Raw genomic sequence first — 18,252 nt, 5'->3', positions numbered from 1 at the left:
GGCGAGTTCATGCGTGGAGTGGAGTGGAGTGGAGGAGAGGAGGGAAAGGTGGAGAGGTTGGGGAGGGAAGGCTCTGTCAGAATGGAAGGGCGGCCAGAGTTGGGGAGTCAGCGAGCGCTTCAAGCGTTAACGTAATTGCAAGAATGTGAAAAATGAGGCGGCAGGGCTCCCGAGCGGAGCGAAAGGTCAGAGCATGCCTCACACAAAACAACTGGCTGGAGGACGGCCTCATTAGACCATTAAATCAGCTGCCCTCTCTCTCTCTCTCTCTCTTTCTCTGCCTCTCTCTCCTTTTTCTCGCTCTGTCTACTCTTTCACCTTCTCCACTCTTGCACCTCTGTACTTCAGTAGCTCTTCTTGTAAATCTCTGATTCTGTTCTATGCTGCTTACTCCGCCTTCACTGTGAGCTGGCGGATCTGGCGTTTAGCACTCTCCAGCGAGGGTCGGGTTCTGGCCCTGATCTAGACCCGAGTCTGTATTGGCCCAGTGCGAGGTGCTGTACCGTAACTGTCTTTGGCCCGTATTGATCCGCTGTTACTGGATACGGTGGGGAGAGGAGTCGATAAGTGCTCTGTGGATTACAGGTCACTTGTACTTATGTGTGTAAGATAATCAATAGGCAGTGCATTTCTTTCTCTCATCCACCCCCCCCTCCTCTCTCTCTCTCTGTTGTTCCTGCAGTCTTCATCTCCCATGCTGCTTGCAATTGCAAAAAGGAGTGAAATAACTCTACCTATGCTCTGTCTTCTGACCTGCGATCATACAGTGTTTTATCTAATATTATTACTTCCATATCAGAAAATCCATCCCCTGATTTACTGCAATTGATCAGATTTTTCTTTCCTTTTTTTTAAGTTTATAATGTCCTATATACAGACTGAGTGAGAGTAAGCCCAGTGTCATCTGAACGGCTGAAGTGTCCCCGGGCAAGAGACTGTTCTGTATCTGTCACTGCACTCTGGAGAATTACTGTATCACTACCAGGATCAATTAAGTGTCACATTTTTGTAAGCCATTCCTTCATTCTGCTTGGACAGACACATCCTGTTGCTCAGCCAAGGCCGAGCTATCATCGTCTTCCCCCTCTCCAACTGGCCTGACAACAGCCTGTGATCCAACTAGTCCTGACACGGCCAACCACAGAGGTCTGCTGCGGCCCTCGCTCTGTGGTCAGTAATGCCTTGAGAAGCTGCAACTGCCGCTTTTTCTGTCTGAAGAGGAGAAGATGATTTAAACAGCCCCACCACAGACAACGGTATCCCATCGATGCATTTGATCGCTTATCGGCAAAACGATAGCCTCGATCGGGCAACAGCGAGCGGCTCCGCTCTGCGAGAGAGCCGTGTGTAAAGTGTGTATGAGAGTGTCTGAGTGTGTTTGTGTGTGGAGACGGCGTGATGAAATTTCATGCAAAACCCTGGACACTGCCAGAGGGCACGCACAGATACAGAAAGAGACCCACTAAAACACACACACACACACACACACACACACACACACACACACACACACACACACACACACACACACACTCTTGCCGCCAGTGAAAGGAGATCTTGGTGCATTCAAAACAAGACAGGAAAGGCCAAGAGCTCATCATCTGTTCTCTTAGTTCAGGCAGCAGTTCCATTTAATAAACAATTTGAACCTCACGACATATTGATGTTTGGCCTCACCTCTAAATTCCTCTAACAGCATATGCTTTTTGAACATTTACATGTCAAAATTGAGACAGACCGTGACAAAAACACAAGGCAGATAGCTGTGACTTACACACACTATCTGTAACAAATTCAAATGCATTTGTTTTGAAATGCATTATTACAGCTTGGCAGGTCGCGTACTAGATAACACAAGGCTCTCTGAGACATAATTAGGGGCTGTTGTGCAAGAGCAAAGTTAATATGGTTTAAATGCAAGCAAGAACTGGCAGAAATATACTATTAATCACCAGCTTTTGTTCAGCTCTCTAAATAGCAACGTTTTGGAAAGCCCTTTACTAGGTTGGTGCATTACAGTGGCTGCTGCTCATATTTGCACGTGAGTGTAACAGTGGATAAGCGTGTTCATTTTTAGGTGTGACTATGTGTTTACATGGACGCCAGTCAAAAAATGGGATAATCCAATGTGGAAGAGGCAGGACTGGTGTGTTTGTGTGTAGAGAGATGTGCCATCTATTCACTGTAGGTCTCACATTAGACAGGGTTAAAGTGAAGTGTTGGCAACTCTTCTCATGCATGAAGATTAATATGTCCTGCATGGATCTGTGGCTTTATCTATGTATGTTTATGTGTTAGTGCTTGAGTGCACAAGGGCATGCGTGTATGTATATGTATGTGTATGTGTGTGTGTGTGTGTGTGTGTGTGTGTGTGTGTGTGAGAGAGAGAGAGTGTGCGTGTCCACCACGTCTGTGCTGGCTCACCTTGTTCGCTGCTGTTGTCACCGCTCTGTGAAGCGTGTCCCCCGCTGGAGGGCCCCGGTGTGCCGGCTGAGTGTGTGGAGGTGGCGTCATCGTGGTCTCTCCAGGAAGCTGGGTTCTGAGGTTTGAAAAGAGAGAAAGCGAGCGTGGGATCCATCCATCCATCCGTGCATCCATCCACATTCCCCGTCCAAACCGCAAACCAGGAGCAGAGAGAGCAGGAAAGGGGGGAGTAATGGGGGGGGGAGAGAGGGAGAGAGAGAGAGAGAGAGAACATATGAATATGCTGGAAACGTGAGAGTGACATCTGTAAGAGTCTACAGGCACTGTGAGGGTCCTTGGCCTGCTTACATTCTCCTGGCAAGGCGAAGAGCCCCGCTGCCTATTTTCCCAGCTAGCAGACAATCAGCGATGCCACTATAATAATAGATGAACAGAAAGAAGCGAATGCACTAAAGCAGCTGGCAATAAGTCAAAACACTGTAATCAAAGTGTTTCATTAATGCATGAGAGCAAAACGCAGCACTGTTAATGTGGCGTTTGATTTTGAACGTTGCAAGTAGAGCACTTGTGAGTGATTTTCTAAACACATATGGCAGAGCCCAGTGGAGTTCGTTTATACGATACCAATTGAGACTTCCGTGTCAAGTGAGAAATATAGAGGTAAAAAGTCCAAACACACCACAACCACCATTAATCATTACCACTGTCAGAAATGAAAATAAGATATGACAGTGATTCTCCTGCTAATCTGCCAAAAATGCGTACACGCCCACACTGTCATACACACACACGCCCACAGAGGCTCGCAGACATACACTTACGCACACATGCTAATGACATAATAGAGCAAAAAGTATAAACACATATGCACACACACTCACTTTTATATATACAAACACATGCTGAAAAGAGTGTTAAATCTCAGTTGGCTAACTTCAAAGAAATGTCCATAAACAAATTCATAGCTTTTAAGGCGCCCTTCTTTTCTCCTTCCCTCCTTCTAACAGCTCATTTTCTCTCATCCTCCCCTCTTTCCTGGTCATTCCCACTGCCCTGTCGGTGCACACAGGGAAACAGGATTTTCTACTGTACAGGAAAGGCTTTATCAGTGCCACATGAAGGCAGGCTGGAGGTGGAATTTCCTCTGCCATTCAGGCAATAGAGGGACAGACCGATCACGTCATTTACTACACTCGCGGCCGCAAATGCACAGGCTCAATCGAATCAACACTCCAAACAGCCTCTCACACAGAGTTGATACAGCTTCATATCGCACACAACCCCGAGCTAGTCTTTCCCAATTTAACATGTCACCTGAGCACGATGACAAAATGTTGGCAAACGTGAGCCCAACGTTGTCCGGGGCCCGAGAGAGAGGCAGCCCCTTGTGCAGGGCCCAAGCCAAACAAACACAGGCCTGCACCAAGGCTTCCCACAAACCTCAACCCACTTCTCAGTTCCCGCTAGGGTTTTTTTTTTTTTTTTTTCCCTTCCTCAAACACACACAAACACACATATATACATGCGAAAGCAGAGGGAAAATGTACACGCCACAGAATATTCCAAGAAAGAGACCGTTTTTACCATTTTGTCTAACTTCAGTAGTGTTCCTGATGAACTTCTTTTCCCTCAGCTGCCGCCAGAGAGGAGCCTGCCTGCCTGCTTTGTAGCTCCAGTCAGAGTGAGTTGTACTGGAGGAGGACAGACAGGATAGGGCCTGGAGACTAGTGGAGGTTTGCAGGGATACAGAGGCTATAAGACAAGCGGCTGCTGAAGCTCCCCTGGGTGCGCAGTCCTGATGTGCTGCTGCTTGTTCTGCTGTGGAGGCGAGGCTGCTGCTATGCCTGTGAGCGAGGCCCTTTTATCTGCTAAGTTTTTTGGGGAAGGAGGGCTGTTTTCTTAAACAGCTTGGAGCTGAAAACAGCAGACAGAAACACACAAGGCCCTTCAGACCCTCCGCTCCACTCAAGGCCCTCTCAGCGTCAGCTGTTCACCGAATGGCAATCAGATAAAGAGCTTGGAGAATTACTCAGAAGAGGGGTAAGAAGACAGGGCGAACAATAGCCCATGCGTGGGCTTTAGCCCTCCAGAGTGAGCGAAGGTAAAAGTGTCCCTGTTCTGAGAGGGATGGGTGATTGTGATGTGTTCACTCTCTGGGCCGCTGATCAACACATGGTATACTTTACCAGAACAAGGTCTGATGTTATAGTCATTTTCTGTTATTCTCAGCACAGCCTGAGTAAAATCAATAATGTGGGAAAAGCCCATCAAACCTCTCACACACTCTAATTTTGTCTTTGTCATATGGAACATGGAGGGAAGGAAGAAAGAGGTAAAAATTCCCAGACTCCCTGAGTGCATAATGTATTTAAGCAGAGCTGGGCTCTGTGCACTCGGAACGGGCTGTTGTTGTTCCAAGAGAAGAAAATGACTGGGTTCTACTTCCTCACAATGAGACACCAACTGCCGACAAGACGCGAGACAGACCTGAAAAACTATGCTTGCTGCTCTCACACACTCTCGCTCTCTCCCTCTCTCTCTCTCTCTCTAACACTTGCCAGCTATGGCCACAGCATGGTTTTAATGCAACAGCTGAATCGATAGGACTTAATTTAGCTATCATTGCAGAGTAATGTGTCATTTTTAATGGTGCTGGCACTAAATTAAATTCAAAGACACCTCAGCTAATGGTGTTAAAGGGAATGATATTTTGCTGTGATTTGCTACCCTGTGGGTTTAATGGGCCTGTATGCAGGGATATAGATAAAGCTTTGTTAGGTCGGTTCTTATAGGGGCAAAAAGCAAACCGCAGCACTTTACATGACCGAACAATAATGAAGCAGTGGATGGTGGGACCACTGGATATGCAATGGATATTTTTTAATGAAGCACACACTCCTCTTGTAATACCTGTAAGTCAGCTCTCATTCATAACCCTGTCTGCAAAACAAGACAACAAATATCAAAACAACAGCGTTAACTTTCCACGCTCAACGAGGCGACAAAAGCAACAGCCTTTCCTCCCCATGAATAATTTAGTGGGCCTCTCTGAGGTACGGCGTGTGCATCATCAGACACCGCGCTGCACAACACAAACACACAACCATTTTGTCACAACCCCCGTGGGTCTGTTAAAGTTCAAACAAGTTGTAAAAAAAAAATCATGTCACCCAAACAGTCTTCTTCAACCTACACAAGAAGTCCTCGAAAAAACATAGAGGAAGAAGCAAAAGAGGAAAAAAAAAAAAAAAAAGGCCTCTAGCCCATGTGACTATTCCCTAAAGCTGGGCATAATTAGGAGTCAAACATGGTTCACTCCATGCTCTTCACTAATTGTGTTAAAGAGCAGTGTTACCAGGAGGAGGAGGAGAACGCCAGCAAGCAAACACACATACATGTGCAGGCGGGAACGCATGCACACACACATACAGACACACACACACACACACACACACACACACACACACACACACACACACACACAATAGGACTAGATAGAGAATAAGATACAAAAGAAGCGTGGTCTCTAGGGGCAGCCTTTTCTGTTTGCTGGGGTTAGCAACTGGCGGCTGATAATACAAGTTGTAATTAATATAAAAGCAGGAGACAATATGGGGAGGAAGGCTTGTAGTGCAGCCAGGCCACAGGAGAGCAGGAGAATGCTCCTGTCTCCTCTGCTCCTGTCCCCTGTTTCTCATTTACAAACACCTGCCTAGCACAATCTCACTTCCCTCGCTGCACTCTGCCTACATCCCTAGGAATTTCAAATAAAATTGATTTAGCGGCATCATTGAATTTCCCTCAAATTCCCCAGGAACCTGGAGGGAAGAGAAGATGTAGTAGCAGTGTAAGGTAGGCTCGGAATGACTAGCCTTGTGTATGTGTGTGTGTGTGTGTGTGTGTGTGTGTGTGTGTGTGTGTGTGTGTGTGTGTGTGTGTGTGTGTGCGTGTGTATATGTTGTACTGTATGTTGTAGTGCGAACTGCAAAGAGCAACTACAGGGATCCTGTGCTGAACATGAACAGAATCGCTGACACAACAGAAACACACGGGGCCGTAAATCATAAAAGCCAGCTGACATTTCAAGACACATCTTGCCACATGGCATAAACAGAGAAAAACTCCTCACACATTTTTGTTGGGTTGAGAGCCTAATTATATACAGCCGCTTCGGAAAAGTGTAGGTGCAACTCTATTGAGAAGCTGAGTATTTACAACACCCTCAATTATCCTGAATATAAAGAGTCTTTAATTCAGCAGCTAATAATTCACTTGAGCATGTTTTAACAGACATGAGGGATTTAGTGATTGTATAGATGTTTGAAAACTTTCTCTGCGGCAAAAACAAACCACCTTTTTATTTATTTTTTTTTTTTACAATCGTGAATGGCACATTACATGTAAAAATATGTCTCCAAAAAGAAGAGATTAAATTTAAGGAAAAAAATAAAATAAATGTGACAATTATTGTGATTCATTGGTTTGGCACACGTCAAAATGACACATCCAAAATATGAAATGGCATAAATATAAAACAGACAAGTCATTACAGATAATTCTACTTTCATTTATTCCCTATAACAAATAACTATAAAATACGGGCTTTCAAATGAGTCTGTAAATATATATCTGTACTATAATTAACTGTATATGTTTTATTTCAATGGGAGCCAACATACGTGTATGTCATGGTCTTAAAATGAATGCTGAGTGACTATTTTTCATTGCAGGCATTTACAGCAATGCATGCCGTTGAAGGAAGGGGAGTGTGAGAGACGCAACAAGTGAGCCTCGCCTCTCTCCAGCCACGGCAGCGATGATTAGATATGCCTGCCAACGGGGCCCTGCCTCTGAACACTAATCAAATAGGAAATGTAAGGCCAGACATCCCACCATCACAAAAAAATTGTGTGGATCAGACAGAGCGGTCCAAGTCAACGATGCACTGTTTTCACGAGAAAGGGCGGGGGGGAGAGATCCAAACAGAGTTGGTCCCCGAGGAGGAGAACAAAGCTAGTTGAATTAGAACACCTCCAGAACAGAGAAATTCCACGGTTCAGCACGCCGGCTCGGCCCGAGGGCTCGCTGTCCACAGGCAGAGAGCGGAGGCAGAGGGCTGCGTGCGCGCTGCACCATGCACGGTGACATACAGAAACAGGACATTTCTGAGCACCCCATCCCCACTGATACACACAGTAAATCACTGCATGGGCACAGGACAAACTATTGCATTACTTGACAGAACCTGTGACATCACCATATCTAACCAATGGTCTACTGTGCCCTGAGCCTGTACCAGAGGATCAAATGTAAACAGAAAGGTCCCCCCCCCTCTTTCTTTTTCCCTTTCCAGCCATGCAGAGTCAAGATAAGCGACACCATAACCTCTATGGGAACTACTATCACTCCCTGAGGAAAGCTCTCCAAAACAAAGCGCCGAGTCCTGCAAATGCTCCAGAAATTCTGTATAACAAATCTAGAACTATGCAGAAATCCAAAGACAGTTTCAGAGGCATATAATGCATATGCATAGAGGAAATGAAAAGCCTTCTGTTAATATGTAAGCTTGACTGAAGAAGCGGCACAATAGCACGAGAAGACACAAAGGCTAATTCATTAGAACAGATAATATTCAGACTCCGTTAATTCTATTTGCCTCCCTAATTGGATGTAGCACAGAAAAGACAGAAATTTTATTCATTAATTAAAAGACAAGAGAGCAAACCATTGACAAGCACACACACACTGTACCAACCGTTTACAAATCTACACCGCTCCGTGTTTTTTTTTTCTCACTCCCCCCCATCACCCTTCATGTGTAATACAACATCTTTTTTTTTTTTCTTCTTTCTTTTAAATGGGATGGGGTTGATCTGAGGAGGGGCGATGAGTTAGGAAGCCTTGGGTGGGCTACATGGTTGAGATAGTCACCGAAAGCGAAGATGGGAAATCAACAGTGTCAGCAAGACCTCATCTCGCTCTCACTATACCATAATCCAATCATCTCTAAGACAATGCTGCATTCAAGTGTAAATAAAACTGCGCTTATTATGCTCGACTGTCAGGTATGCGGAGGGGAGAGGAGGGGAAACAGAAAGAGGTAGAGAGAGGGGACACACACACACACACACACACACACACTCTCTCATACACACATAAAAACAAGCTCAATGGGCCGCCTCCTTCACAGTGAAGAGCCTCATCATCTCCAGAAAAACCAACTTTCACCAAATGAGATGTAGCCCAGGGCTATATATTAAAAATGCATATCAAAGCAAAGAAAAATGGACGTGAGAGAATCTAACTAAATAAATTAGCATATCTAACTATTAAACCGCCTTCCTCTCCGCATTGAGAGGCAAGGACAGAAATGAATAATAAAACAGAGCCAAATACAAATGAATAAATAAAATAAATAAATCAAGACAAGTAGGACAGAAATTGCTTTCCAACCAGCGGTACACTTCTGCAGCCAAATGCATTTTTGTGCATTGTTTCCAATATTCAAAACACATTGTAGGCATGCGAGGCTGGATTCTTTTTAATTGGACATGGAAATTACAGCTGAAGAAGTTAACTATTTACTACAAGGCTTCCAGATCCTGACTGCTCTGTATACATTTCAACCTCCATAGTTTTGCTTTCCGCAAATATTATTTCTATCAAACACACACACTGTACAAAAATAAGACATTGTGTTCTTATTTATTAAAAAAAATAACTATAAGCTGGAGTGTGTATGTTTCCATAATTGTGCTGTACTCCTCCACTACTAAACTCATTTCTCAGCTCAGACACAGCTCTAAAAGCAAACAAGGAAAAAAAGAAAGAAAAAAATCCTCTTCTGCTTTTGTCAAACCCAGGCCAGCAGTTAGGTAGGCTATAATAAAAAGTTCATTGGTGCCACAAAAGTGAAATAAATCCCTCAAAACTTAAACACCTAATGAGGTGGTCAGTCCAAATGACTCCAAGATAAATGGCTTGTCATGCAGCCTTCTTTGTTTATTGCTGCTCCTGATTTGCTTTATTGGCATATCTAATTTTCTAATTATCAAAAATATGTCTCACAAGTGGACTGATGACAACGCTGGTGTCTGAGCACTGGAGGCACCATTGGAAATTGGCTTGAGTATCAACCATCTGCCATGAAACTAAACAGGCTAGTTTATCTAATCTCTACAATATAAACAGCAGCATGCCTCATTTCTACACTTGTGTTGGAGGACCACAATATTGCCGTTCTGACCGTTCCTCAAACCAACATCGGCATCTAAGGTCTAATTAGGTTTTAATTCACCTTGTGCAAGCGCGCTGCGTGGCCCTGTGAACGCGACGGGCTTTCAAAGGGAATCCACTGCTATTAGGCCTATAGCCAGACCCAACAGATGTAGCGCAGTGACTCTGCATAACACTTAAATCTGCTTTAATTCCTAATAGGCTTGGCCCTTGTGCTGCACAGATATTAACTAGTCACTTTGTTGCAATAGCCGCCGCCCCCCCCCTTTTTTTTTCCTCCACCCAAACATTAGCTTTATCACATGCATGCAAGACGCAATAATTCACAGATATCAACTCAATAACACACTGTCAGCTCAATCCATATAGCGAGGAGAGCCTGTGTTTATTGCACCGAAAATGCACGATTTAAACCAAGGCATCGATCTTCAAATTTAAAGCTTCTGTACTTCAGGTGCATATAATTGAATTCAGCATTATGGAGCCTCCAGCCATAAAATGGGGAGCAGAGGAGAAAGCCACTGCAGAGCAAACCACACGGCAATCAATACGAAACAATTAAACACATTAACATCAACAGCAATGGAGGGCCCTCCAGACGAACCATCATATGCCTTGTGAACTTGACATTGATGGTAAGCCTTTAGCTCTGAGATCTATTTCAATAGGCTACCACTTTCTCCACCTCTGCAGCAAAATCCACAGCTTTATACGCGCGGGCCATATCCAGCTCCCACAGCCCCAAATAATAAAGCCCCTTTCTTTTTAAATATTGGCCTAAAGCTCAAGCTTACCGCTGATACCCTGCTTTAACGTTAAACCTGCGTAACAGATAATTGCCTCACGTTTTTTTTTTTTTTGCCTCTTTTCAGCGTGCAACTCTCCATTATGCACGACAGCGATTTGCACACGCGCACGCGCACCCCCTAATACACACAAACACACACACACTAACTCAAACCTCGAGCACACACAAGCACAAGTAGGGACGCATTATGCACACATGACTGCCCCTAATCAAAAGACTAAAACAATAACTCAGTCTATTGTATCACATCTAGCTTTTGACCTTAGAACATCGATCGACAGATTTTCCTTGCAGAACAGAGCATGCTCTATTTACTGATGGCACAGCGGGGTCACACGCTGAGCAGAAGCTAAGTAGCCCAAAAGTTGGCATTAAAACAAAACTGATTATTTTTTTTAAGTCGATTATTCACATGCATTGTCCATGAAAATTCCTGTATGCTCCGGTTTGCTCTCTCACCAGCAGAGACTCGTGCAGACACGGACAAGAAAAGAAAAAAAAAGAAAAAGAAAAAGAAAAAGAAAAGCAGCACATCACATATGAGGAATATAACAGAGAGCCTGTGTTACTTACGTGATCTGCCAGGTTGGTCGATGATCCCGAGAGTTCTTCGTGATCTGATTTTGAGCTGCCATCCCGTTCGTCGATTACTAGATCTATTGGCATTTTTCCTTTCAAACAACTGATGTACCGGTGGCAAAAATTGTCGCAGAGCTCATGCACCTACAGAGGGAGGAAAAAAAAAAGGAAGAAAACACCTTTTTTCAGGATGGGGAAACGCTTCAGCCAGTCCAAGAATAACTCCAATTAAGGGGCATTATCGGCGGCGAGGAAACAATAGTGAAATTGTTGCAGTGCTTATTATTCTCAGGAGACTGGAGCAACAAGTTGAACGACACACACACACACACACTCACACACACACACACACACACACAAACACACTCACAAAAATATAATAATAAAGAGCATGCCGTAAGCTGGAGAAATAATGAGAAGCTGAAACTAAATCTGCGGATCAATAACAACGTGCAACGTGAGCAAATAAGCTCCAGCATATTCTATCAATATTCACTGCAGCTGCACAAAGAGTTAGCCAAATAAAAAATAAAATTAAAAAAGCATATTTTATGAAAATGAGAAAAATCTGAAACTTTTTTTCCCAATTTATATATTTTTTCAAATAGTCCATCTGCTAATACACACAACCCTGCACCGGATACTAATAATATCAGTTACATTAAAATACAGGTTGTTAGTGCAGGCGGCGTCATGCGTTTGCCACAAGGACATAAAGGTGTGTAATATTTACCTTTTCTAATTCCAAGAGGTGAAACCGTAATACTTGTATGGCTTGTATCATCTGGAAGTGAAGAAAATAAACACAAATTCATATCAGAACATTTTTTTACAAGGTTAATTTTTTTTTTTTTTTTACACACATATGATGTGATAATCCGCCTTGTCATATGACACTATGGAGTGCACCACAGCCAGAAATATTTTTAAACTGTAGAAGAAATCTCTCAGTCTAATAAGTCACTACACACACTGGTCACAGCTGGGTCAGTTTAGATGGGAAGACTGAACAATGACAGCGACAAATGTGCTCACACAGCTTCCCTTCAAAACTGATCTGACATCTGTGCGGAAGTTTGAATCATATGTTCACTTTATTTCACTGTGTGATGCTGCGGACACTCCAGAGTCCACCACTACCACCACCACCACTACCACCACCACCACCCCCTCCCCAAAAAAAGCAACGCCAGAGTAAGATAGCAGCCTACACCTACAACCGCAACCGAGGCGGCGACTACTGGGAGACAGAGAGGGTCAAAGTGTGCGCTTACCAAATTGTCCAACTCTGGATTTGATGAAAATAAAGGTTTTTCTGCTCGGACCTAAAATAATACACCAAATGTCAAAGTTAGTTTGGCATGAAATGTGAGGGGTGAGTGTGTGTCTATGTGTGTGTGTGTTAGTGTGTGTGTGTGTGTGTATGTATGTGTGTGTTTTCACACTTGAATGTAACCTGATAATGCAACTTCAACAGTTTCACTAAGGATGAATTTTGCAGAGAACACACACTATTATTATTTCATTTTATCAAAAGAAGAAAAAAAAGGTTTTTGTTGCAAAACTCATGAAGCAGGCAGAAAACTATATGTGCCATGACGCAGCCACAACATCCAAAATATATTATTGTGATTATTATTAATCTTTTTTTTAATATTGCAAAATTGACCTGTTTGGCAAAGACAGCAATGTCCTCATTGAAGGAGTCTGAGGAGCAGACATCGCCGCCTGCTACGCCGGGCTCCCTCGGAGTACACGTCGCCAACTCGCACTTCTCAAAAACCAGTGCGAGCAGTGGGAATAAAGGGTGACTGCAAGAAGGGAAACACAGCCTGAGCACAAGCAGCACACCGGCTCCACAAAGCCCACTGCAAAAAATGTCCATGTCAACCTGCAGATCTGTCGCCTGTGTGCTACTAAATAAATCTGACTTTTCCTAAAGCAAATCCAAAATATCAGACAGTTGGATGAGATTATTCTAATTATTTCCCCGCTGTGTAGTTTTTTTTTTTTTTTTTTTTTTTTTTTTTTAAAGAAAGATTTTAGACTCAGTGAGACATTAATCGACTGACATTTCTTGCAGTGCAAACTAAAAACGGCACAGAAGTCAACAAAACTCCACAAAAAAACATGGACTGACACACACAACAGAGGTCACTTGGATTTTAGAGAAATTATACAGTGAGCAAAAAAACTGGAAATGAAGAAATTATTTTGCAGAGTTACACAACAGACGCTCTGAGCCACCGAGGACTTTAATGTTTCTTCCCTCACAGGCCTATAACTATGACAGTGAAGCAGAGGGGAATAAAAAAATGCGTAAACTCTAACTTCCACTCTTCTATCAACACGAGACAAACAGTCACCTAAATAATTTTCAAAAGATAAATTCTAATCTTAAGAAAATGAAACATTATTTCTACAGGTTAACTTCGTAAAACTGACATAAGTTTCTTAATTTATGTCCTTTAGGTTTGTGCCGGTTCAAAAATGAAAGTAAACTCTGTTCCACTTGTGACAATGCGAGTAAAAGAGTTGGAGTGGATTTACTCTGCTACACCCAAGATTAAAATGATACACTGAGGATTATAGCACTTTCTATGTGGGTGTGTTTGCGAGCGATATGTGAAAACATTTTCAAGGTGTTTGCAGTCGTCAGTTATAACGTGTAGATGCGCGTTCTTTCATTTTTAGAGAATAATCTCACAACAGGAGAATTACAAAGACTCATGGTGCGTTGTGACGCGCTATCTGTGTGTGTGTGTGTGTTACTGCAAATATTAGGGGGAAAAAATGACAAGTTTCTGCTTGTATCACTGAGAACAGTTAAATGAGTGGAGACTGTTTAAGGTTAGACAAATAATCCTGCTCTGTAATATTAAAGCAAACTTTATAAGGTGGAACATTTGTCATGACGGTGTAAATAGTTTTTGTTACACTTCCCTGCAGCCTGTGACTTCCAAGCTTAAGACTGTGCACGGAGCGCTTGCACATTATTTTATAGCTTGTATTTCAAGCTCGAGGCTTAGACTCTTACTTAGTGCAGGCTCGACGCTGCCTTCTACAATGCGTATAAAATTACACATCAACAAAACTCCCCTGACCAACAATAGAGCTCCAAAATTGCGGTCAATGCTGCACAAAGCACCATTTAAATTTAGTGGTGGGAGAGAAACTCCCAACTAAACTAACTTATAGAAAAGCTGAAAACTTAGGGGGAATATATATATATAGGCTACAGAATGCAGGCGTATTTGGTTCATGCAAAACCTTACCCATAAATTTGATCTTTATCCCTCTTTAAAACGTCGTTGACAGCAGAGCCCATGCTGGTGGGCATAACGTTTGGGTGAGGAGCGTGGGCTCCGTAGTGCTGGCTGGCGTGCAGCGGCGGTCCGTGGTTCAGGTGGTGGACCTGGGGAAGCGGCCGGGGAGCATGCGGGTCCCCGTACATCGACGCCGGGACTCCGTCCATCCCACCGTAATGGGCCAGCTCATCGTACTGGGGATAAAATCAGAGCAAAAAAAAAAGTCAGCGCGGACTGCCCGGTTACCTTTTTTTCTTTCTTTCTTTTTTAAACAAATGTGAAAAGTAGAAAAAAGAATGCCGTCTCATTTTGAATACAGGCAAAGGAGAAACTAAGAAGCTGTAGGAAATCCGCTGCAGCCACGGCAGAAAAGTGTCATATATTATCTGAGTTAAACGGTTTGTCATTACCAAAAACATTATAACTTAGATGCTCCCCGAAAGAGAGTTTGGCGAGTGAAGAGAGCGAATTAGTTTGGAGTCTCCTGTGAAACTGCTCCACGACTGTCGTGGAGGCTGTCGGTAAAAGCAGAGGCTGTCACTTTGCTTGAAGAGTAAGGGCGCTGCAAAAATGTCAAATATCGCGGCTTTGATATGAATACTTTGCGAATTTGCCACCAGCCGACAAGAGGTTAGCGATACGAGGGCCTCCCTACAGTGGATTTGAACAGGTAAGTGTAGGAGATTTAAAACCTACCCTTTGCGCCATCAGGCTGCGCTCCAATAAACTCCTGAATCTGTCGTATATTTAATATCCCAGTCCCGGTTAGAAAGTGATTTAGTGGCAGGATTCCTTTTTCAACCAACTTTGCGAATTCTCCTATTCGCCAGTGTGGTTCAGTTGAAATCGTAGCATCAGGGAGTTTTGCAATTTTTCTTGTTTTCCCTCTTTCTCCGGAAAAAAAAGAAAAAATGCGCCAAAGTGAAGGTTACAATCGGCCCATCAACAACCTGCATGTAACTAAACTGTCGTGTCTCATGGCTTTTTGCCACTCCAGCTGTCAATCAAAGCCAGAGGTTGTCAAGGTAATGAATGAATGACGGTTGGTGATGATGTTCAAGAGAAGGACGAATCTTTTTAGTCCGTTTTCATCCCGCAAGTCCGCGTCTCCTTTAATGCCTCCAGATCGCTATCTTGTTTTATTATCACTGTAAAAAAAAAAAAAAAAAGGGAAAAAAAAGCAGGAGAAATTAAGAGATTGCGACTCGGATCTTTCCTTTCTTTTCCCCCGTAGGTATTTCGTCTATCTGGCGAGACTGAGATGAGTGAGTGTCAGCGAGTGTTGGCAGGTTGGCTGCTAGCTTGCTTATAGAAACAGAGTCAGTTCGCAGCGCCGAGCGGTGGGCGAATGAAATGACGGATCCCGGAAGTAGTGGTGGCCATAGCCAGTCCTACAGCAGCTCCAGAAAAGAGAGAGGAGAGACCAAATCTTGTGATATGCAGAGTATATGCGAGGCACAGGGACGGCTTCAACTCCACATTGGGGGTAAAAGCCAAACCAACACAGCTCCAACTCCCACCCAATTCCTTTTCGCCGAGGAGAGTCCTAAAGAAAAGCAAGAGAGAGGCTGAGTGAGGAAGGTTTACCAGCGCGGACACTTAGGCTGCAACTGCTCTGAGTGAAATGAACATAACACTGAGTGAACTAAACTGCATGAAGTATGATTTAGAATTTAAAAGCAGATTTACGCATGGCTCATCCAAACTTTTACGCACGGTAAAACTGAACATTAACAGACATAAACATTAATGACGATTTGAACTATTTCCCGTCCTTACAGTTAGTGACAGAAGTAAAACAAAAGATTATAAGGCATCTTCAGGTAAAATTACAAGGAGGATCTTATGAATGCTGAGTTTAATAGATGCGCATGACGCTTACTTGTTATCTGTTCTGTGGTTATAAGCCGGTGTGCCTACGTGGGCTAATATCTCAGTAATACCTCCTAATCTTACAGCTAATTATTGCTCTGGTCTTTTTAGCAAATTAAACGACACGCAGCACCCCTCTAAGTCCTGAATGAACTTTTCCAAGAGGGGGGAGGGAGAAAAAAAAAAAGTGGAGAAAGTAATTTTGTATGTTTCTTTCGTCCAATCCCCTCTCTTGATAGAAATCCGTGCCTTACCTCAGAGTAGTCAATTATCAAAGCTCCCCTAGATCATCAATCATGTGAGGAGATTGAAGTTTAGAGGAGGAGCAACGCTCCGGCCATCGATTGCAGTGGAGCTCTTTTTGGAGCCTGAGCACTTTCACGCACAAAACAGAAGCAGGCCATCTATCCCCTTTAATATTTAGCTCCATCAGTGCTAATGTGGCATCATGGCTGTATTGATAGGTTCTCACATAAAGGCTCCATTTATGGCTCCGTGACATTTTTGATGGTGGAGATTAATTATTCACAGGTTAGGATTAAAGCAGACACACGCTCAGGGAGATGGGCTGTGGCTACTGTTGGAGGGTCAATAAACTCCCCCAACAAACAAAATACCAAGCAGAGTTGCTCAGGGTCGATTACAGAAATAGCTGGGGGTTTTTTTTGTTTTGTTTTATTTTTAGGGGGGGGGGGGTTAAACAAAGGAAAAAGAGTTAATAAATGAATTCGTGACAACAGTTATGTTTGTTGGCATAAAGGGGGGGTGGGAAGTGTAGCACTGCAGGGTTTGACAAACGGCTGTGTGGACATTTCAACGTGCAATACCCCGGGAAGGAGCTGCAGAGCGGTGCGCAGAGAGCCAAGGCATTCACCGTCTCCAAGTCTCTCTTACTTACACTCTGTAAACACAACCAAAGCCCGGCAGACTCTGCTATTGAAGACTCATATTTTTATAAGCTAAATACTATCGCTCACATTGATTTGTGCACTAACGCTTGACTTTTTTTTTTTTTTTTTTTCATCCTCCTCCTCTGGACGGACATGGTAAGTAGCATAAACCTTATACTCTATCTACCGCTTTGTTGTAAACGCGCGTCCGTTCACGGCGCAGTAAAGGGAAAGTTTGGAGAGAGAGAGAAAAAAAAATCAGATTTCATATGCATGTTTAATCTCCCGTTAAAGTGTTACAGCGCAGTATCCTAAAAAAAAAAATAAATCCCAGGCGCTCAAGAGAATTTTTATTCTTCTAGAGTTTGCTTTTTTTTTCCTTTCATTTTCGCGCATTTATTGTGGAATTATGTGATTTGCCCCCGAGGAGAGTGATGTAAACACCCGAAGAGCGTGTGAAAATAGCAGGGGCTAATTACGCGTGTCCAATGTACGGCTCCACAGAAACACATCCTTCCCTATAAAAACTTCCAGCAACGGCGAGGAATCTCATTGCTTTCCTTTTGTGAAGTATTTATTTGACTAATTAATAGAAGTCATAAACACGAAGACATCATAATTAACCATATTTAGGGTTGTGAAATGGGTTAATTCCGCTTGTGAGAGGCTTTGGGTGCGGCGTCACACGAGCCGTGCGTTTAAGTTTCTAATTTCACTTTAATCATCATTCACTCAATAGTTAATTAAAATTAATTTTCCCCATAAACAAGACCTGTGCCAACTTCAACTCCCCCGCTCATAACCTGAGCGCGTTTACAAGCCAGATGACTCCAGGAGGACACCAAGCACAGACAGTTTGAACTAGTTTTATGTTTCTTACAAGTGGCTTTCACGTTGCGGCCCTTTCTCAGGTGCACACACAACCTTTCCGCGTATGAAAGAAATCAGTGGATGGCATTAACAGGCGGTAACATTTCATCTGGTGGTGTCAAATTGAGGTCAGTTTAGGGTTAAAGCTCTCGGTGTCCGTGTGGGACATGGCCAGCTGCGTTTGGATTCATTTTGGGGTGGTGTGGTGTGGTGTGGTGTGGGTGGGTGTGTGTGTGTGAGTGTGTGAGTGTGTGTGTGTGTGTGT

At 43.4% G+C, this 18,252-nt stretch overlaps 1 protein-coding gene and 1 long non-coding RNA gene across 6 annotated transcripts in view; one reads left to right on the top strand and one right to left on the bottom strand.

Moving 5' to 3' along the window:
* Nucleotides 1-15,812, bottom strand: part of meis2a (Meis homeobox 2a) — an 81,474-nt gene extending 65,662 nt beyond the window's left edge. For all 5 annotated transcript variants that reach the window (XM_023409569.2, XM_023409571.2, XM_023409570.2 and 2 more), the window contains exons 1-7: nt 15,052-15,812; nt 14,323-14,549; nt 12,717-12,858; nt 12,322-12,372; nt 11,781-11,831; nt 11,042-11,191; nt 2,425-2,539 (exon numbers count right to left, since the gene is read on the bottom strand). In XM_023409569.2, coding sequence (XP_023265337.1) covers nt 2,425-2,539; nt 11,042-11,191; nt 11,781-11,831; nt 12,322-12,372; nt 12,717-12,858; nt 14,323-14,549; nt 15,052-15,063 — 748 coding nt within the window. In that variant the 5' untranslated portion in view covers nt 15,064-15,812. The remainder of the gene's footprint in view (nt 1-2,424; nt 2,540-11,041; nt 11,192-11,780; nt 11,832-12,321; nt 12,373-12,716; nt 12,859-14,322; nt 14,550-15,051) is intronic.
* Nucleotides 15,813-15,894: 82 nt separating this feature from the next.
* LOC147818924 (uncharacterized) overlaps nt 15,895-18,252 on the top strand; it is a 6,272-nt gene continuing 3,914 nt past the window's right edge. Inside the window, exon 1 of the long non-coding RNA XR_015437470.1 lies at nt 15,895-17,273. This is a non-coding gene — a long non-coding RNA (uncharacterized LOC147818924). The remainder of the gene's footprint in view (nt 17,274-18,252) is intronic.

This window comes from Seriola lalandi, unplaced genomic scaffold, assembly GCF_002814215.2.
Source record: "Seriola lalandi dorsalis isolate HSWRI2012SDOR001 ecotype SW California unplaced genomic scaffold, Sedor1 jcf7180002054398, whole genome shotgun sequence".
NCBI lineage: Eukaryota > Metazoa > Chordata > Actinopteri > Carangiformes > Carangidae > Seriola > Seriola lalandi.
The sequence above is the reverse complement of the archived record's forward strand: the minus strand, read 5'-3'. Positions and strand labels throughout refer to the sequence as shown.